At 44.2% G+C, this 21,661-nt stretch overlaps 2 protein-coding genes across 3 annotated transcripts in view; both read left to right on the top strand.

Moving 5' to 3' along the window:
• Nucleotides 1–1,845: 1,845 nt before the first annotated feature.
• The window catches only part of LOC140338885 (uncharacterized), a 114,212-nt gene continuing 94,396 nt past the window's right edge, over nucleotides 1,846–21,661 (top strand). The window contains exons 1-6 of the mRNA XM_072423204.1: nucleotides 1,846–1,922; nucleotides 2,527–2,666; nucleotides 2,774–2,941; nucleotides 3,017–3,140; nucleotides 3,936–4,036; nucleotides 4,164–4,304. Coding sequence (XP_072279305.1) covers nucleotides 1,847–1,922; nucleotides 2,527–2,666; nucleotides 2,774–2,941; nucleotides 3,017–3,140; nucleotides 3,936–4,036; nucleotides 4,164–4,304 — 750 coding nt within the window. The 5' untranslated portion in view covers nucleotide 1,846. The remainder of the gene's footprint in view (nucleotides 1,923–2,526; nucleotides 2,667–2,773; nucleotides 2,942–3,016; nucleotides 3,141–3,935; nucleotides 4,037–4,163; nucleotides 4,305–21,661) is intronic.
• LOC140338990 (uncharacterized) lies at nucleotides 4,173–11,270 on the top strand. 2 transcript variants are annotated; one of them, XM_072423436.1, is made up of 4 exons: nucleotides 4,173–4,304; nucleotides 4,380–4,503; nucleotides 4,630–6,312; nucleotides 10,112–11,270. In XM_072423436.1, the coding sequence occupies exons 2-4, from the start codon at nucleotides 4,473–4,475 to the stop codon at nucleotides 10,117–10,119; spliced, it is 1,722 nt and encodes a 573-aa protein (XP_072279537.1). In that variant the 5' UTR covers nucleotides 4,173–4,304; nucleotides 4,380–4,472; the 3' UTR covers nucleotides 10,120–11,270. The 2 variants fall into 2 exon arrangements, with proteins under 2 accessions (XP_072279537.1, XP_072279536.1); XM_072423435.1 differs by lacking the exon at nucleotides 10,112–11,270 and having other exon boundaries at nucleotides 4,630–9,870.

Raw genomic sequence — 21,661 nt, 5'->3', positions numbered from 1 at the left:
TTTGCGGGGGGGGGGGCTTATTTTTCATTTTTCCCTAAAAAGGGGGGGCTGTCTTATTTGATGGCCCTGCCTTATCATCGGGGAAACACGGTATCTAATAGAAAGATTATTTGAATTCTTAAAAGATAGTAAAGATTCATGCTGCTTAGTGAATTAGGTCTTATTATGTCTATTTTAATCACATGCTCAGTTAACTGGTACATCATCTGAGTTTGCATATTGACTAAGATAAGTGAACATCAGCAACTCGCAAGTGTTGCCAGAAGAGCCTGTGCATGTAATGATTAGACCAGGGGTCGGCAAACTCGGGCCTTTAGGCCAGATACGGCCTAGCCGATAGTTCGTTCTGGCCTAACGCTGGCCGGAAGCCCGTGGCTCTGGTGCCGCAGGTTGGCGGCGGATCAGCCAGGGGGCGTTAGGAACTGCCGGAGCTCTGGTGCTGGCCCCTTGCAGTTGCACCCCTATTTACCGTGGCCGGCGTTGATACTTCCGCCACCGCAGTAAATAGGGAAAGCTCCCTAAATTCCTCTCCTCCGCAATGTATAAGGAGGAGAGGGATTTCACTTCAGGGGGCGTTAGGGCGGGTCCGGCTTAGTGTGCTCCCGCCCACCCCATAAATGGCCTAGTGGCCATAAAACTTTGCCGACCCCTAGATTAGACAGAGCTGTGTCCCCACCTCCTGTATTTCTGTTTTTCTTTGTACAGGTAGTCCCCGAGTTAGGGACATCCAACATACATACAATTCTAAGATACGAACGGGGCTTCCCTGCTTGCCTGCAGGACAGAGGCTTGATGGGGAGGGCTGGTTTGCATGACTTGCAGAAAAAGTCTTTTGGTAAACACTGCTGAGGTTGTAGGTGATCTTAGGAGCTGGGCTGTTCTGCAACTGTTTGCAACTCTTTAATGAGTTACAGGAGAATTTCAGAGGAAGACAGTTATAGAGGAAGGAGCAGAGTCCTCCAGCAGAGCAGAGTATTTTGAGGGGAGGAGAGTTATAGAGGAGAGAGTGGAGTCCTCCAGCAGAGCAGAGTATTTCAGGAGAGGAGAGTTATAGAAGAAGGAGCAGAGTCCTCCAGCAGAGTATTTCAGGAGAGGAGAGTTATAGAAGAAGGAGCAGAGTCCTCCAGCAGGGCAGAGTATTTCAGGAGAGGAGAGTTATAGAGGAAGGAGCAGAGTCCTCATGCAGGGCAGAGTATTTCAGGAGAGGAGAGTTATAGAGGAAGGAGCAGAGTCCTCCAGCAGGGCAGAGTATTTCAGGAGAGGAGAGTTATAGAGGAAGGAGCAGAGTCCTCTAGCAGAGCAGAGCTCCAGGATGCCCACAAGGTGCCATCTGCAGCATTATAGTACTTGTGACCTATGACCCAGGATGGCAGTGGAAGATCTAGTAGTGCACCAACATGATGGCACAGCTTTTTGGGAAAGGGCTATCTGAGGGCTATTTTATGGGTATCATCCGCCATGACTGGGATATTCCTCACATTGCCCTACTCGGCACCGTATAAGGCAGAACCTGTACTGTAAAAATAATGTGCAATTAATACAATTATTGTTCTGCTCCTTCAGCCATTTTGTTGTAGCTTTGCCATTCCCAGGGATGTTGGATGGTAGCCATTTTGTTGTGGTCCCCAGAAGGACAGCCCCTACAAATATTATCTGAATTTTAACACATTGTTTCACGTTTAACAGTGTTTTGTGAAACCTATGAAGTCATTTTGTGTGGGAGTTGCTTTTCTGAACTAGAGGAGGATACATTGTACATAGTGAATGTAGCTGGGAGCCATTTTGTTGTAGTCCATTTCTTAAAACTACAACTCTAGTGCTGCAGTCAGAGACTACATCTCCCAGCATGCTAAATTCTTCTCCCTATCCCCCTGTTATAGGACAAAAAGAGGGGTCTGTGTGGCTGGCTGCTGCTGAAGGAGGTAAATCCCTCTCCTCAGACATAATACTGGAACATCACACACTTCTTTTAGTAAATCTTATTTAAGTGGATTCAGAAATGTTTCCTAAAGCTTCTTTCTCCATTTTCTGCAGCTGTATAACGGTCTCTTAAAGGGGAGAACCAGCCTTGGCTATCAATATGAGCCAGCAAAAGTCGAAAGAATTTTCCTTACCAGGAAAACCTCAAACTAATACAGCCGCAGTAAAATTTCTGGCTCCTCCTATTGAAAATGCTCTTTGCCTTCCAGTCATGCTTTTCTAATGCCTCGGTAATCTTTCAAGTTGGAAAAAATGATGCCTTATGGGAAATTCAGCTTCACTTTCTGCATGTTTGCTGCAGAATGAAGGAGTTACATGGTTGCCAGGCAGGTAGCATTTTCAGGAGGAAGCCATCTTTTGGCTGTCAACATCCAGGTCTTGAATTTGATCCTGGAAATGCAACCGACATCCCCTGGGCCCAGAACTGCTTTCTGTATTGACATTTTTTGCACTCCCAATCTGTAAACCAATCGGTGACGTAAAATACTAAAGAATACTAAGAAGAAAGAGAGATTTTCTTTTTTTATGTCAATTTTTGTTTTTTAGATGATTTTTGCTACATCATCTTCTACAAGAGATACAAAAATTTAGAGTCCATCTGCTCAGCCTGGACCAAAACAGCCAGCAAGATGGCCGAGAAGATTCGTAACCTAACCATGGAGATCATCTACCTGCTGATCGGAGAGGTGAGGAGGAATATGGGAGGCCACATGACTTCATACTTATCTCGACCTGACCAGAGGGGTGAGGAGGATTCTGGGAATGTACATGGCTTTTTGTGTCTTTTCTGCAGGAATATGAACTAGTGAAGACAATATCTGGGAAAATGTTGACAAACCTGAATGGTATATCTGACCCATTTCCCATCATGGACCCTCCAGTTGCCTCCCTGACACCTGAGAGATACAACAAAAAGATCCTAGAAGTCATCCAGAAGTTAATTGAGCTGCTGACGGGAGAGGTGAGCGGTGCCGGGAATTCTGGGAGATTATTATGGGATGTGTCTGGATGGTGACTGTGTCATTGTGTGTGTCAGGTTCCTATAAGGTGTCAGGATGTCACTGTCTATTTCTCCATGGAGGAGTGGGAGTATTTAGAAGGACACAAGGACCTCTACAAGGACGTCATGATGGAGGACCACCAGACCCTCACATCACTGGGTAAGAGGAGGTTTCCATCATTCCGAGATGCTCTTTGAATATTTTTTGTTCGTTTCCTCAAAAATAATGGTAGCGACTGCTCAATGTTTGTTAAAGAAACTCTGTATTCCCTGAAGTGTCACAATATCTGGACCTCATCATTACTCAAGAGTCTTCAGAAAAAGATCATGCATGGATCCTGGAGGGCTGAAGCTGCTCTGGGGTTCCTATAAATATTCCAACAGTGAGATCTTCTGGCAAAGTTCCCAGTTTTGTTCTTGGGAGTTTTGTATATTTCCACTCCTCCTTGTAATGAACACAGCAGGTTTACAGACCCATGATCTGGGTCAGGTTTACAGATCCCAGATCCCGCACAGGGATAATACCAAACAAGACAAAAGAGGGGTTAATGCAGCCTTTCATAACCTATTTAACCTAGGGAATCCTTAAAATAAATTTCAGGTTTTCAGGGAACCCCTGCAATAATAAATATATGTTGGTTTGGTGGTCAGTGAGAAGAATTCTCTTAAATTGCTGGCCAGTGGCACAAATGTCACCCTTACATATAGCCAAACAGATCACAAACTGCTGAGAGGCATAAACTGCTCATTGCTCAAGGAACCCCCAGCAACCACTGGACAAACCCTGGTTGAGAAATACTGGATTGGGGTATTTACCTCCTAAAATCCAACAAAAACACTGAATATCAATTTCTAGGGAAGTATGGTGATGTTCAGTAACCAAACCAATAATTAGATTTCTTTGCTCAGTCCCCCAACCGTGGTTTACCTATTCAAATTATTGACTATTTTTTAGGATATTTTTCAGAGTTGTATATGATCAGTAATGAGCGAAGCCTCGTGTACGAGAGGATGTTACAGCTCACCCTGGAGATCATCTACCTGCTGACTTTAGAGGTGAGGAGGATTCTGGGAGGCCACATGACACCACTTTTATCCTTATTAATCGAACACAGACATGACCGGAGAGGTGAGGAGGATTGTGGGACAATGTAGTTACTGATTTCTACTTTTTTACGTTTAGAATTACACTGTAGTGAAAAAGGAATTTGATTACAGTATCCTGCAAGAACATTACACTCCTTTCTTGCCAATCTCCGACATAAACAACGATAACAAGATCCTTGAAGTCACTGAGAAGATCATTGAGCTGCTGACGGGGGAGGTGAGCGGTGCCGGGAATTCTGGGAGATTATTATGGAATGTGTCCGGATTGTGACTGTATCAATGTGTGTGTCAGGTTTCTATAAGGTGTCAGGATGTCACTGTCTATTTCTCCATGGAGGAGTGGTAGTATTTAGAAGGACACAAGGACCTCTACAAGGACGTCGTGATGGAGGACCACCAGACCCTCACGTCACTGGGTAAGAGATGTGCCAATGACTAAGTGCTAGAAAATAAATGTATTTGTACATAGGTGGCAGTTCTCTAACAATGATACATAATTCAGATTGGGCTTTTGTGATATATGCTACATTTTGTTCCATCAGGTTTGCTGCAGAATTTGAATTTGTTGGACAATCCAAGCTCCATCAGGTCGGTCAGTGAAGGGCACCTCCCAGACCAGGACAATTCCACTTCTTCAAAAGCTAATACCAGCCTTCATTATGTGAAGGATCAAAATGAACCTCCTGTGTGTGATGTAGAAGTGCATCCACCAGCAAATGGGGATGGTGAGATGCCCCGCTTTGTGGAACGTCCAATAAGCCCCATTAGTGGCTCCAGTTCCCCTGATCATCATCAAACAAACAAATCCCTGACTTGTCCACTTTGTGAAAAGACATTCACCAAGAAGTCCAAATACTCCAAACATGTCAAGTACCACACTGTTGAGAGGTCTCACTCTTGCCCTGAATGTGACAAGTGCTTTGTTCGGGCTTCCGACCTGGCCAAGCATTCCATTGTTCACACCGGTGAGAAGCCATTCGCCTGCAAGGAATGTGGGAGATGTTTCGTCAGCAAGGCCTATCTCGCCATACATACCCGAATTCACACGGGGGAGAAGCCATATACCTGTTCTGAGTGCAAGAAATGTTTTGTTAGCATCTCAGCACTCATTGTCCACCGCAAGATTCACACAGGGGAGAAGCCCCATACTTGTACTGAGTGTGGAAAGGGCTTTATACGGAAGTCTGACCTGGTCCAGCACCAAAGGGTCCACACTGGAGAGAAGCCTTTTTCCTGTGATGAGTGTGGCAAACGATTTTTCAGCAAGCCACACCTCGTCGTCCACAAAAGAGTCCACACAGGAGAGCGGCCATTTTCCTGCATGGACTGTGGCAAGTGCTTTAGTAGCCAGACCCACTTGGTGGTCCATCGTCGGATTCACACCGGTGACAGGCCCTACCCATGCCCAGAGTGTGGCAAGTGTTTCATTCGGAAAGCTGTTTTAGACCTGCACAAGAAGACCCATGGTGGGGAGAAACCATATTCCTGTCCTGAGTGTGGGCGATGTTTCGCCTACAAGACCTATCTGAGCAGCCACCGCAAGATCCACCTGGGTATGAAGCCTTTCCCTTGCCCAGACTGTGGCAAATGCTTCATCAGTAACTCCGAAATGGTAAAGCATCGGAGAACTCACACGGGGGAACGGCCCCATTTTTGCACAGAGTGTGGTAAATGCTTCACTAAAAAGTCTCACCTCAATCGTCACCTAAGGATCCACTCTGGCGACAAGCCATTCACCTGCAGCTGGTGCAGCAAGTCCTTCATTGCAAACTCTGACCTGGTTAAGCACCAGCTGACCCACACGCGGGAGAAGACCTGTTCTTGCCCAGACTGTGGCAAGAGCTTCCTTAACAATGCTCACCTCGTCCTGCACAGCCGAGTACACCACGGCACCGAGCAATACCCATGTCCTGAGTGTGGGAAGGGCTTTCCTAGTCCGGCCCTCCTTCTGAACCACCAGAGGTCTCACATGGAGGAGAAACCATTTATCTGCAATGAGTGTGGGAGGAGCTTTGCACGCAATATAGAACTGGTGAAACATTCCAGGAGTCACACAGGAGAGAAGCCTTTCATTTGTGTGGACTGTGGGCGCAGTTTTGCTGAGAAGTCTTACCTACGCGTACACCAGAGAACTCATACAGGCGAGCGGCCTTACCCCTGCCCATTGTGTGGAAAATGCTTCATCAGCAACTCTGACCTAGCCAAGCATGTGCGGATTCATACAGGTGATCGACCCCATGCCTGCACACAGTGCGAAAAACGCTTTTTAAAAAAGTCACACCTTACCCGACACCAAAAGATTCACATTGTTGTACAGACTGCCTTGCATCTTTGAATCGGCAATTCTTTGTGTTTAAGTGAAAGCTGTATGGGGTCCCTCAAAACCGAACTGCTAGTGTAGTGTAGAGGGCTTAGTGTAGTCTACCAAAAGAAATTAAATAAGGTCCATCAAAACCAAACGCCAGAGATGAATAAAAGGCTACACCAAAATCAGCAGGTAATTTAAAGTGGATAGGTCCACCCAAATCCATAAAAAAGAATCAATGCAGACCACCAAAACCCAAAAGCTATAGAATACTAAATAGGGTTCTCTAAGGGAGGGGCAGATGTGGTCCATCAAATCTCAACAGCTATAGAAGACTAAATTGAATCCACCAAAACCCAACAGCGATATGAGACTCAAACAGATCCATTAAAAGCTATAGAAGATTAAATGGAGTCCATCCAAACCCAACAGGTTTAGAGGACTGCAAAGTGCCCAACAAAATATTATGTGGTGTAGTATGCGTAATTTAGGGGTATGAGGGCAAGCACCTTACCGTCTTCCATATCAAATAGAACATATATGAGCCGCTCCTCTATGTGTGCATATGAAATAAAGGTTAAAAAGAGAAAAGAAAGGGGCTGTTATGTATTAATATTATTAATAAAAAGGCATAATTACAGTTTTGTGTCACAACAAGGACAGCTAGTCTTAGCAAGACGCTTCTTCCTAGACCTGTCACCCTTTTCATCCTAAGACTCCGTACCATATGTATCAAAGCTTTGGAAATGTGTTCACTTTATACCACATCAAAACTCAAGGCATTAATTACAATAAGACGCACACCAAAAGCATCACCTTTTTTCATCATCTGTGTCATACCTATCTGTGGCACCAACCTAACCTCGCTAAAACAATATTTACGCTTGTTGCATACCCCTGAGGAAGCCCTCGTGGCGAAACGCATTGGGTAACAAGATGTTCTCCATGCATATTTTGTCTCTAATCTAGAACACAACTGTTCAGTCTAGCTAACTGCCACCCCATGATTATACAATAGGGAATGGCTCTGTCATATAATACACTATTGTATTGTTGTGACACAAAACTGTAATTATGCCTTTTTAATATTAATAATAATAATAATAATAATACATAACTTTAACCACCTGAGCATTACACTGAGGTCTAGATTTCTGTACCAAAAGTGATCCACTGTTTTTCATGAAATTTTTTTTTTAAATTGTAGACCTGTAACTTACAGAAATATGTCCGAACAGGGGTTCTAGTAGATAATATGAATATAAAAAATGTATTTACTTTTATTTTTTTGTATTGGATTGGATACCGGAGTTTGTATTCAATCCAATACAAAATGAGCGTTTGAATTTACCAGTTATGTACTTTGTATTAATTTTATATTATTTTGTATTGGACTGGATACGCAAGTTTGTATCCAATCAAATACAAAATATAACTTTGAATTTCCAAGTTATTTACTTTTTTTTTATTTTTTGTATTGGATTGGATACGCAAGTTTGTATCCAATCAAATACAAAAGATAAATTTGAATTTCCAAGTTATTTACTTTTATTTTATTTTTTTTTATTTTTTGTATTGGATTGGATACGGGAGTTTGTATTCAATCCAATACAAAATGACAGTTTGAATTTACCAATTACAAACTTTGTATTTATTTGAATTATTTTGTATTGGATTGAATACAGGAGTTTGTATTGAATCCATGAGTGATTGAATCCATGATGATATGAGTTTCTATTTGAATTTCCCGCACACGCGCCGACGTCATCACGCACGCACGTGGACGATCAGCGGGACCAGGTAAGATGCCGGCCGGTATCTTGTGTTCAGCCGGCCGGGCGGCGGAACGCAAGATGCCGGGCAGCGGAACACAAGATACCGGCCGGCATCTTACCGGTCCCGCTGGCACCCGACGCTGGAGAGGGAGATCGACGGACGACGATGGACGGAGGACGACGCTGAAATAGGAAAACGACGCTGGAATCCTTACCTCCATGGTCCCGCTGGAGGTAAGGATGTGACAAAATTACGGGGTTAACCATCCTAGCCATTTTTTTTTGCCCGACCTTCGTACGGGCATACCGGCTAGGTGGTTAAAGGGCCTGAAGCCCCTCTCTTTTCTCTTTTTAACCTTTATTTCAATGTGGTGTAGTAAATGGGGGGGTCACCAAATCCCCAGCCACTGCATACTAAATGTGGTCCACCACACGGAGTTCATCAAAAGCCAACATTTCCAACATACTAAATTGGGTCCATGAAACCCCAACAATTATAGGAGACTTATTGGAATCCAAAACACAACACTTATAGCACAATAAATCCACATCTAAACCCTAATAGTCACAAAGAAACCAAAGAATGAGGAATATTGAGTTGGTATAAAAATGTTTTGATGAAGCACTCAAAGAGTAAGGTCTCCTGAAGCTGTGTTGCACCTCCACAATCTTTATGGCCATAGTATACCTCATTTAGCATTAGTGGTATGGAGTATGAATCACACTGAGTCTGAAGGTATAGGGAAGTAACACCTGGAAGATGTCATCTTTCGGGTATTGGCATAAGCTCCACTGTTTGCCTTCACAAGTCTATCTGACTCCTATAGAATCTAAAGGAGGTGACAAAGGAGCAGATATCAATTAGTTTCATTTGGTCCTACATGACCCTGGCCCTGTGGTGTCAGGCCATGGAGGTATTTACTAATAACTGAAGAACAAAGACCTTTACTCAAAGAGAAATTTATAATTGGTGTTGACTCCCACTGTTCCATTACCACTATTTGAGCTTTGGTGTATGAAATGTGGATGAGGGGGAAATGTTCATATGAACTATCTCTTGCATCCTTCATCAGTCCCTAAAGAATGTACTCTGTCCCTTCCACAAAGCTATAAAAGTAGTACACATTCTTATGGATTTCATGACAGAAGAGCAACACCAACTTATGACTTTGTGATGGTTGTGCAGGTTGATGGAAGAATATGGTTTGGCCCACTGAATGAGCGTTGGCCAATTTTTGACGTTGGCCAATTTTTTCCCTGCCGGCCTCTAGATTGGACAGCCAGGGCCCCATATTTTATTTCACCTGTATGAATAATTATTAGTCTTACATTTAGGAATTTTTCATTAGAACAACCTTTTTGGTTTATTTACCACTTACACTGCTCATGTTTGTATAAATACGATATATATTTTTACATTATTTGTTATATGAGATGTAGCGCTAATATTATTATCCAGCTGCAGTTCATGTTTTTTTATTTATATGAACACTTTGTTTAAAAAAAATCAATTTTTTTTAAAATTTCCATTGCCTATGATTGGGGTATTTAAGTGAAGACTTACCGGTAATTTAATAACATTCTTAATTTAATAACATCCTTGGTGACCTCTGCCCCTTTAGTAAAATCAACCATATTGTATAATATTGCTGTGGCCCTTGTGTCATACTGTTTGACCTCAATAAAATGGAAAGATACCTCTACATGCTTGATGTCTTTAATCAGGCAGCTCCCCTGTCAGGTCTTTTTGGTCCATACTCCTCTGAACAAAGTCTTGTGATTTGTTCACTGTTGGCCCTGCAATCTGAAAATGGGTTCAAGGCAGTGTCAAGGGCAGATAAAGCAGCAGAGCTGCAAACATAGATAGATAAACCAGATTTAGGTGTGTACAGGTCCACTTTAAAATCAAAAAGATGGTGAACATAGCTTCTTTTGTCTCCTTAGACCTTTGAGTCAACCACTATCATGATTGGGAGTATGTGGACACCTGACGTGACAGTTCTCTCTAATGTGTACCGGAAACGTCTGTAACAGAAATGTTTGGTTGCATTGAGGTGAGTCCATGGGTTTTATGCAATGTTGTCCGCTGCCAATCAGGAGTTCAGGCACTACTGTGAGGTGCCGAAACCCATTAGAGAGTCCTTTGGAGCTCACAGTGAAAACAGAGTAATTTAAGTCCAGGAGAGCAGTGTGTACAACTGTACAGGACTGAAGGCAAGACTTATTCATGGGCAAATGTCCAGGTGCCATGTCCAGGACCACTTCCACATGCCCAAATTATAGGGGCTTTGAGAATTTATCCAGGAAATTGAACCAAGAATTGGAACAGATTTGGGCACACTCCTTCTCATGCCTTTGGACTGATTCATCATTAACTACACACCTGGACTCTAACAAAACCTCTGCTGCTGCCATCCTGAATTGCCCTTTCACCAAACCATCTCTCTGACTAACTCAGGGGTCGGCAAACTTTTTGGACTACTAGGCCATTTCAGGAGGTCAATAAGGCACACTAGGCCAGAAGAGCAACCTCAGTCTTCCGCTCATCCGCCTTGTCGTTTCTGTACGTGTGCTCGTGCTTGGCATCAAAATGCCTCTTGAGATTTGACCGCCTAAAAGTGCTGTTGGTGTCGTTGCACACTAAACACAGGGCTTTGTTGTCGCTTGGACGAAGAATAATTCGTCAGTCCATTCGGGGTTGAAGACACGACATTCAAGGTCAACCTTCCGGAGACTGGTAGCTGTGAGTTGCTTCTGTTCTTTAGACATAGTAATTGGGGCTACTGTGCAGGAACTCGATGATATCAATGAAATTGCAGGAACTCAACAATAATACGACAATTCAATTAGGCCGGATCCAACAACAAATAACTAGGGGGGTGTTAGGCTGGACTGGAATACTGGCTAGGCCGTATCCGGCCTAAAGGCCCGAGTTTGCCTACCTCTGGACTAATTCATCCCATCCCACACCTGGAACTCAACAAGATGACAAGCTTCACTACAACCTTTCCTACAGGACCTGCTCACATGGACTTCAGTTTGCCACATTGTATCATGTACTCATATGGTTAACAATTATCTGCTACAATGTATCATTCACCCTGTACTCTCAAAATTCCTTTCTGATAATTCTGTCATTCAAATTCCCCTTCTGATCACTCTGTGCTTTTTTTCCACTGTACGGCAGTTAGGACAGGGAACAGCAGGTGGCGCTGTGCCGGCTTCTTTCGCTGTGCTTTACAGACAGGAGAAGACACGTGCTGCTGCCAGAGAGAAGAGGAGACAGACGCTGCTGCAGCCAGAGACACACGCGAGATCGGGTATCGGGTGAGTATATTATTTTAGTTATTTTATCACACCTTTGTCGTATAGGACGCACTAACTTCCCCCCCCCCCAGTTTTGGGGAAGAAAAAGTGCGTCTTATACTGCAAAAAATACGGTAACTTTCCTCCTAAGATTCTGCTGCTGCTGTTTTCTCCTATGAAGGCCTGCACTTCACACATACTCCGAGACCTGGTACATACAGAGTCCTCCCTACCCCGCACTCTCTCATTTTTACCTCTTTTGAAGTCCATTTCGTTTGTCTTTTCTGCCCTTTACCCCTCATTGTCGCTGTTGTCTGGGCTCACTGTCACCAAGCAAAATGGTTTCCTTGCTGCCATTTCCTGTCTAGCTTCCAACCCACGCAACCTCTTCTCAACAATTGACTCCCTCCTAAACCCCACAGCTGCTTCCCCCACAACTACCTTAACTGCCCAAGACATAGCTACGTACTTTAGGGATAAAATTATCAAAATCGGACATCTCTCTGCCCACCGAGCCACTCCAACCATACCTACCTCTTCCACCTGTGTATCATCAATGGCCTCCCTCAGCCCTGTTTGTCACAGATCTGTCACAAGTGTGGGAAAGTGGACCCTCTGTGCAATCTGCACGCTTAGCAGAGGTATAAACTGAGGCGCAGAGTCTAAGGAACCGCCTGGCATTCACCAGAGCACCCTGGAAGGAGTGATGGACTTGGCTGGGGACGGCGCCCAGGTTGCGGCCCTCAGACACGACCGTGCAGACAGCAACTAACAGCAAATAGAACCAAAGCGTATACCCAAATCGGTTGACAAACTCAAAAACCACAACATGACCAGGTCACGGCACGCAGCGAACAATCAACATCAGAACAAGCCAGAGTCAGAAGCTGTAGCCTCAGGTAAATGCACCTATTGCAAAGGCAAGGAGTGTCAGTCTGAACACAGCTATATAGTGAGGGTAACAGGCAGGCTGGACGGGGACTGAATGAGCAGGTGCAGATAAATCAGCTGGAATGCTTCAGCGATGCCTCTAACTCCAGAGCCTGGACAGAGCAGCTGAAGCAAGGTAAGGGAACCAATTGCTGCTGATTTGACATACGTCTGGTGAACAACAAGTACCAGATCAGCTGTGCTGTACCCCTGCTCTTAGGGCCCCTCCTCAGAAAGAATCCCCCCGGTTTCTTGGGAAACTGCCTATGAAAGTCCTTCACCAGGGGGCATGAAGATCTGTGTGAGATACCCAAGATTGTTCTTCTGGACCATAGCCTCTCCAATGGACCAGATATTGCAGCTTGCCAGGGAGCAGTCTAGAATCAATGATGGACTCTACTTCAAACACTTCCTCAGAATCCACCTGGACAGGAGCAGGAGGAGGGGATTCGCAGGAATAACGGTTGAGAATGAGCAGTTTCAGGAGAGACACATGAAAAGAGTTGGTAATCTGAAGACTGGAGGGCAGTCGCAATTTATAGGTCACCTGATTAATCCGCGATAAGACAGAGAAGGGTCCCAAAGGGGAGCAAGTTTGGGAGATGGGACCCGCAGACTTCTTTGTTTAGTAGACAGCCAGACCTCCCAACACAAATCTAGGGGCAGGGCTCCTTTTTTATCTGCCCACTTCTTGTAGCGAAGAGAGGATTTATGCAATGCACTCTGAGCATCTCCACAGATTTTGCAGAAGCTGGCTCTGACTTCTGTGGTGGCCAGAACCTCTGGACCAGACGGAATGGGAGGAGGTACTCTGGGGTGACACCCATAGGTCAGGAAGAAAGGGCTAAAACCAGTAGATTCACGGACACGACTATTATGAGCAAACTCAGCCCAAGGAAGTAATTCACTCCAATTGTCGTGCCTGGCTGATACATAGAGACAGCGAAATTGTTCCAGGCATTGATTGACTCTTTCAGTCTGACCATTGGACTGTGGATGGCAGGCAGAAGAGAAGTCCAGCTGAATCTCCAACAGATGACATAGTGCCCTCCAAAAACGAGATGTGCACGGACGGAACACTTCCAGGGGGAAGATTTTTGCCAAAGCTGAAGCTGAGGGAAGCCCTTTCAATGGAATGAAATGAGCCATCTTGGAAAAATGATCCACTACAACCCAAATAACTTTGCAACCATTAGATGGAGGTTGGTCTGTTTAAGGTCCATGGAGATATGGGTCCAAGGTCTTCTTGGAACTTTATTTTGAGCACAATTGGAGCAGGCGGCAATGAAGTCTTAACCATCTTGCCGTAAGGTTGACCACCAATACAGGCATGAGATGAAGTCAAAGGTTTTTTGCAGCCCTTGGTGACTGGCAACCTAAAAATTATGCCCCCAGGCAAGAATACAGGGACGGAGAGACCATTTTACAAATTGTTTCCCAGGAGGAATGTCTTTCAATTTTACAGGGGCAGCCAAGAAAATTCTGGAAGGATAAATGATATGTAAAGGTTCCAATTCAGTATCCTCAGAATCAAAGAAGCGAGACAAGGCATCTGCTTTACTATTCTTGGTCCCAGGGTGAAAGGTAAGTGTGAAACCAAATCTAGAGAAGAATAGGGCCCAGCGAGCTTGCCGTGGATCAAGTCTATAGGCAATTTTGAGGTACAGGAGGTTCTTGTGATCGGTGTAAATCGTAGCAGGGAAGAGTGCTTCCTCAAATGCGAGCTTCACAGCCAGTAGTTCTCGATCCCCTATAGTATAATTCCTTTCAGCCGACAAAATCTTCCTCGAGAAGAAGCCACAGGAAGGTGTTGCCAGAGGTGCCTTGCTGTAGTAATTGGTGAAGCCAAGAAATCTTTGAATTGCTTTTAGCCCTTTTGGTAATGGCCACTTGGTAACGGTCCAGAACAGCGGAAACTTTTCCAGGATCCATACGTAATCCCTGATTGGAGACAATATAACCCAGAAAAGGCACTTCAGGGAGTTCAAAGAGACATTTATCGAATTTGGCATAAAGACCATTCTCTCTAGGGCGTAGAAGTACAGTCCTTACATGTCTCCGGTGTGTCGGAAGATCCCTGGAAAAGATTATTATGTCACCCAGGTATACTACAACACAAGTGTGAAGGACGTCACGGAAAATGTCATGAACAAAGCTCTGAAATACTGCAGGAGTATTAGAAAGTCCAAAGGGCATGACAGGATACTCATAATGACCATCACAAGTATTGAAAGCGGTCTTCCACTCATCTCCTTCTTTGATTTGGATGAGGTTATAGGCTCCACGCAGATCTAGCTTAGTAAAAAGAGTGGCATCCTGGATACGTTCAAACAATTCCGAAATCAGGGGCAAATGATATTGATTTTTGATTGTTATTTTGTTCAGGCCCCTGTAATCTATACAGGGACGCAGGGACTCATCCTTCTTTCCTACAAAGAAGAAACCAGCGTAAGCAAGTGAGGTAGACTTGCGAATGAAACCCCTTTTGAGATTCTCCTTATTATATTCAGACATGGTCTATTCAGAGTTTTAGGTCTAGACAGGATAGACATGACCACAAGGAGGGGTAGACCCAGGTAAGAGCTCAATGGAGCAGTCATAAGAACAATGGGGTGGCAGAGTCTTGCAATTTTGCTTGGAAAAAACGTCCTTAAAACCTTTGTAGGGATCAGGAAGGCCAGGCAAAGGGTCAGTTTTAGTCAGGCTAGCAGAACATGCAGGTTCAAACCTCTGAATACAGTGGTGAAAACAGCTAGAACTCCAGGACAGAATGTCTCCAGAAACCCAGTCAATCACTGGAGAGTGTTGTGAAGCCATGGCATGCCTAGAAGGCCTGGGTTGACAAGCTTGGCCATTACCAAGAATTTCAGAGTTCCAAAAAAGAGGACACCTACCCATAAGGATAGTGGCCAGGTCTTGAAATTAATAGGCTTAGGAATTACTGTACCATCGACCACTGAAATAGGAATGGGCTTTTCCAGGGCTACCAGCGGAATCCGAAATGAAGCTCTGATCCATAAAGTTGGCTGCGGCACCAGAATACAGAGAGGCTTCAGCCCAAATAGTCTACTTAGGGAAGAAGAACTGTACTGTGAATGTAACCTTTTTGAAGGGGGTGCTGAATGAATGGCTCAGGGAATCCCCCCTACCATTCTCTAGGCCAAGGCTTTTGGGTGTTTTGAGAGGACAGTTATTTCTACAATATCCATTACCTTCACAATACAGACATAAATTTTGTGCACATCTGCGTGCATGCTCAGAGACTGGCAGTTTAGACCAATTAGTCTCCATAGGTTCTGCTGAAGGTTCAGTAGCCTCTGGTGGGTTAACAACAGGGGAAGAAGCTTGTGGAAACTGTTCTGCACATTCATGGCAACTTTCCCGAAGGCTTAAGTCAATTTTGATTGCCAGCTGCATGGCAGCATCCAGACTCTCAGGTGGAGGATAGTGCACAAGAGAGTCTTTATTCTTCTCAGACAGTCCTAGCCGGAACTGAGGACGGAGAGCAGGATCGTTACACTGCGAATCAGCAGACCATGGGCGAAACTCAGCACAATACCTCTCTGCGGTTCTGTGTTCCTCGTGCAAGGAATGGAGAGCAGCTTCTGCAGATGCCCCCCCCAACCTCTCCCTTTCTACTGGTAAATACCCCTCAGCTTTTAAACATGCCATTTTTCTCCCTATCCTGAAGAAACCCTCACTAGACCACTCCCTACCTTCTAGCTACCGTCCCATCTCCCTTTTCTCATATGTTTCCAAACTTCTTGAGCGCCTTGTATATAAAAGACTCACCCATTACCTGAGCTACAATTCCCTCCTTGACCCCCTCCAGTCTGGTTTTAGAGCTGCCCACTCCACCGAAACAGCCCTTACTAAAGTGGCCAATGACCTCATCAGAGCTAAGTCTCAAGGCAACTTTTCCCTGCTCCTTCTCCTTGATCTTTCCTCTGACACTGTTGATCACCCCCTTCTAATACAAATCATGGCTCCATTGGTATCTGTGACACTGCTCTCTCTTGGTTTGCTTCCTATCTGTCTGACCGCCCCTTTCAAGTTTCTTTCAATGGTAACTCCTCCTCACCCACTCTCCTTCCTGTTGGTGTTCCCCAAGGGTCAGTCCTTGGACCGGTTCTCTTTTCTCTGTACACCTCCTCTCTTGGTAGTCTCATATCCTCCTTTGGCTTACAGTACCATCTGTATGCTGATGACACTCAAATTTATCTGTCCACCCCTGACCTGTCTCCCTTAGTCCTGGATAAGGTCTCATGCTGCCTGTCGGCCATCTCATCATGGATGTCTGACCGATTCCTGAAACTCAACCTGGATAAAACAGAACTCATCATCATCCCCCCCTAAATCTCCCCATGACATATTTCTAATAATAACACTGTTATTCATCCCTCCCCTCAGGCACGTTGTCTTCCGTCACCTTCCATTCTGCCCTCTCATGTACCCCCCATATTCAGAACATTTCCAGGTCCTGTCACCTGTGCAACATCTCCAAAATCCGCCCCTACCTGTCCCCAGAGACCACCAAACTCCTTGTACACGCTCTTGTCATCTCCCGTCTGGACTACTGTAACCTCCTCCTCTCTGGTATTCCACTTACCCAACTTTCTCCTCTACAATCTATTATGAATGCTGCCATCCTTCCTGCTGCATCTCTTTGTAGTTCTCTTTTGTGGCTTCTATTTCACCTTAGATTTAAATTCAAGCTCCTGTGCTTTGCCTTCAAATCCCTACACAGTTATTGTCCCACTTACATTTCCAACCTGGTAGAAAAATACTCCCCCATCTGCTCTCTTTGCTCTTCCAATTACTTACTAGTGACTTCCTCACTCATAACCTCGTCACACAAATAGCTCCAACACTTTTTTAGAGAAGCCCCAACTCTCTGGAATGGTCTTTCTATTCAGCTTGCTCCTAATTTCTGCTCATCTTATCCCCGACCTATTGTGTGAGACTTCCCACATCTCCTAGATTGTAAGCTCTTCTGGGCAGGCTCTCACACTCGTATGACTTTTCACCTGTGGATTCTATGATGGACAACAAACTGTTTGTTGCTGCTATACGTTTTTCCACACCCAGAACATTCGAATGGCTTCTCTGTACAGTGGGGTATTTGGTGGGTGACTAGTAGGTTGGTGTTCCATTTGAAACTTTTTGGACAATCTGCACATTTTTTCACCTGGTGGGTACGCAGATGATGGCTTAATTTGGCCTTTTTGGCAAACCTCCTCCCACATTCCGAGCAGCTGTATAATTTCTACCCCATATGGGTCCTTTCATGCCGGACCAGCTTACCTGTCTCAGCAAATTGATTCCGCATATAAAACACAGGTATGGTCTTTCCCCTGTGTGTGTCCTCTCATGGACAACTAGATGAGCTTTAGTGAGGGAACACTCTCCACAGTTATGACAGTCAAAATGTTTTTTCCCTGAGTGGGTCCAGTGGTGGGAGGCAAGATGTTCCTGACTTTGGAAGCATTTCCCACATTCTAAACAGACATTTAGCTTGGAAACTAAATGAGATTCACCAGGTTGGGTCCTTTTTGTGCTTCTGATTTCACAACCTTGGAAGGTTCTTTCATTAATGTGAACTCTTTGGTGCATGGTTAGACTAGAAATGTTGCTGAAAAAATTTCCACACTCCAACATAGTCCCCTCAGAGTTTTCAATAAACTCTGATAAAAGCAAGTGAACTAAAACAGGGCCCACCTGACATAAAGCTGGGGGCTCCAGTGGTTGAGCATCAATACATTCAACATGACCATCAGCCAGACTGAATTTATCATCATCTGTGAATTCTTCACATTCCTTTTTAATATGAAGAGGAATATCTATGGCTGAGGAAACATTATTGTGGCTGAGGTGGTCTTCTTAACTTGACAGAGGTTCCTTCTTAATAAACACATTGTTTGTCTGAGGGACTGGAGTGGAAGGATCAAGATATGGAAAAATGAGGTGTAAAAATGCCCAGCTGTTGACAGTGTTGTCCTTCAATTGAGATTAGTTACTCCTTAACAGATGAAGGTTCTATATGGCCCTCAAAGGTGGACATAAAAGTGTGTGAAAGTTGTTCTTCTTGACATTGGTGGAGATCTACTTTTATATCGGTAGACTGAGTGTAATCTACAGCTGTGGGATTCTCAGGCTGGGGAAGATGTTCTTCACATGAGATGGGCTCCTCTTTCACTTTGATAGGAGAACACGGTTCCTGGAGGCCTACAAATGTCAATGTGTGTGACTGAAGGTCCACATAAACCAGAGTGCTTGGCTCCTATCCACGTACCTATCAGCTTCATGTCATTGGACTGATCCATCCTGAAGCCTCTGATCTCCGGGACTACTTCTATGGTCTCAGTTGAGTTTGTAGGCTGAGATATAGAAGCTGGAAAGTTATTTGCATCAGTTTTGTACAAACCTGCAGAAAGGAAAAGTGATTGATTTAGGGACCCTGTTCGAAAACAGTATTGAATTTAAACAAGTCAGCTTCCGGTGACTGTAATGGGCTTTCTTGCTGGTTTTTGGGATTCATTGGCTTCATCACAAGCCACAGGTGTCATTTTTCTTTTTCTTCATTCGGATTTGATGTTTGACAATTGCAAGGTGTGGGATTGTAAAGGAATTTACTAGAAAGTGATGGCAATTTCCACACCAATGGGGACACAAACAGCAATACATAATAACTATATGGTGAACAAGAATCCTCAACACTTGTGTTATCCTAAATGCTCCACTTCTACCAAATATTACAGCACCAACAAGGTCAATAATAACTTCAATTACTCTTATGATGGCTACCTCTCAGTCCAGCAGCCCAGACACCTAAAATCTTGTCCCTAACAGTAAATAAACAATAGGCTTTGCACGGAATTTAGGGGAATGTAGTGTTTTATTTGTGCTTTGCACATAGATATTAATTGACGGGCTACAAAAACATTGCCACCAGTATTATTCTCAAATTCTCGTTAAGATGTTGCTATCTGAATGATACAATAGGGTTTCTAATGAGCTAAAAGTGTGACAGTGACACATTTCAGCTTCTCGGGGTCACGCTTTTTTGTTCTTTTAAAGAAGCAGGGCTAAAATGGCCACCCTCTGTGTCACTCCTCAACGCACCATTGTTAGCCTCTAGCATATAGAGGTTGACATTCAAAAATACGGCAACCTTCCGTACCTGAGTGACGGATTTTTGAAAATTCCGGATTTTTGAAGGTTATACTCACCTCCACACACAGACCAGCCTTCCTCTCGCTGCACTCGCAGACATCTGGCACAGTAACAGAGAGCAGGGACCTCAAGAGCTGATTACGGAGAACCACGCCATTAAAATATAAAGGGCCAAAAAGTGTACTACAGTCCTGGTATTGAAAATGCGCTCCAAAATTCATGCAGGAAAACTGAAGCAATCGGATTATCGATAGCCGGATTGTCGATTTTCAACCTGTACAAGGAGCGGCGGAGAACTTGGGGCGTCACATATTCCAAATATAGTATTCCCGTGCGTCCAGTCAGAGCTGAAATGAGACTGGCTTTCCCCTATGGGACTCCGCATAGCTGTAAACAATTTCCAGGCCTGGTTTAACTATCATTAAAAATCATTTTGTTGTTCATTATGCATTGCAATTATTATATTTAGAGGTTATGACTGAATGTTATGGTAAAATTTCCAGGTAGCATTTATATTTATTCATTTTGTAAGTATATAAAGTTTTTAAAGTATATAAACGGATAAATATGGCTGTTACACCCCCACAATAATAATAATAATAATGGCAATTTGTTTGTCTCCCTCTATCTCCTTGATCATATCTATTTATCCTGCCAGAATAATGGAGCTTAAACCAAAAACTGCAAAACTGTGACAACTGTTTGTGGATATATCCACAGTGTAGTCACCCTCTCCTCCCCAATGTAGCTGTCAGGGGTGCGTTAGGACAGCACCTTTTCCCGGCTGCCCAATGTTGGCATTGAGAGACAGTGCAACCCATACAGTTGCCTCATCAGTCTCATTGCACAATAAACTTGTCTGGAGAGTGCAGAAAGTGATGGGAGATGAAATCCTGGGCCGGGGATGTGAAGCTGCCGGCATCTCTGAAGTTCACCATCGCAGATAAGTTATAAAGCAGGAAAGTAGCAGTCATGTGACCCCCAAAACTAACATAGCGATGGCTTCGGGTGACACCCAGGAGAGCACATTGCAACCTAAAAACCAAAAAAACACCAAAAACCACTATGGTTCCTGATCATTATCCTGAGACGGCAGCTACCAGAGGCAGCGTGGTCACTTAGTCTGGAGCATAGTTTATAGCTAACTTTGGCACTGCAAAAGCAACAGGCACCCCGCACAACAAGATCATGTTAGACTGCGGACCCCACAGCCAACATATCCAACTCTGGCAAAGCCCTGTAGAAGGGAGCCCAACCCACTGAAACATGTTGGATGCGTTTCATAACATACTAATAATGTGATAATTGTTCTCTGACCTGCCAAAGTTTCGGTGTATGCACAGAGCTGCCCACCTACCTCCATGACCTTCAATCAGTGGACCCTCTTTTTTTATGCATCTGCTAGCCCATCCCACCATCTAAGATTGAAGACTCCAACCTTGTAATGGGAGAGTCATCCTTTATGTGAAGGAAAAAAAAGAATAAATGATCCATTCTATAAGAAATATCTTTATTGTCATTGTTCATTTTCTTTTCCAGCATAAGTTGTCATTCATGCCACAGATGAGACAAATTTGGAAAGTTAATCTTCTTCAGACATTCAAACAACACAGACATCCCAAGGTTCTAGGTGCAAAGGTTTGACGATAATGAGCAAAATGGGGAGATTATGAAAGAGGATAAACAATTATGGACCTTGGGCATAGCTCATTCACACATTGGGCACCCAGGGATTCCTCCTCCCAGTGTTTGCAGGCTTAAGTCATAAATACACCATATAGCCGATGTGTGGTGGAAACCTGACCATCAAACCTACCATTGTGGCCAAAATCATTGGTTCAGGATGGCTGGGTTTTTCCACAGAGGCCTACTGGTAATGCTAAAGGCATTCGTGACAACATACAACCTTGTGCCAAGACTCTGGTGAAGGCCCTTTTCTTTTCAAGAACGGTACACAAAGCCAAAAGCAAAAAGACCTGGTCTGACCTGCTTGGTGTAGAGGTGCACCTCAATCTTATAGAACACTTATTGGAGGCCGGGTCCTTTCATCCAACATCAGTACCTGACCTACAAAAGGCTGAATAG

This window comes from Pyxicephalus adspersus, chromosome 10, assembly GCF_032062135.1.
Source record: "Pyxicephalus adspersus chromosome 10, UCB_Pads_2.0, whole genome shotgun sequence".
In the NCBI taxonomy this organism is placed as follows: Eukaryota; Metazoa; Chordata; class Amphibia; order Anura; family Pyxicephalidae; genus Pyxicephalus; species Pyxicephalus adspersus.
Note: the sequence above shows the minus strand (reverse complement) of the source record. Positions and strands in the feature narration are given on the sequence as shown.

Excerpts from the sequence above, each read along its gene's own strand:
- LOC140338990 (XM_072423435.1), top strand. The coding sequence starts at position 4,473 with ATGGAGGACCACCAGACCCTCACGTCACTGG. Across the intron at positions 4,504-4,629 it reads CCAGACCCTCACGTCACTGG|GTTTGCTGCAGAATTTGAAT; the intron begins GTAAGAGATGTG and ends TTGTTCCATCAG.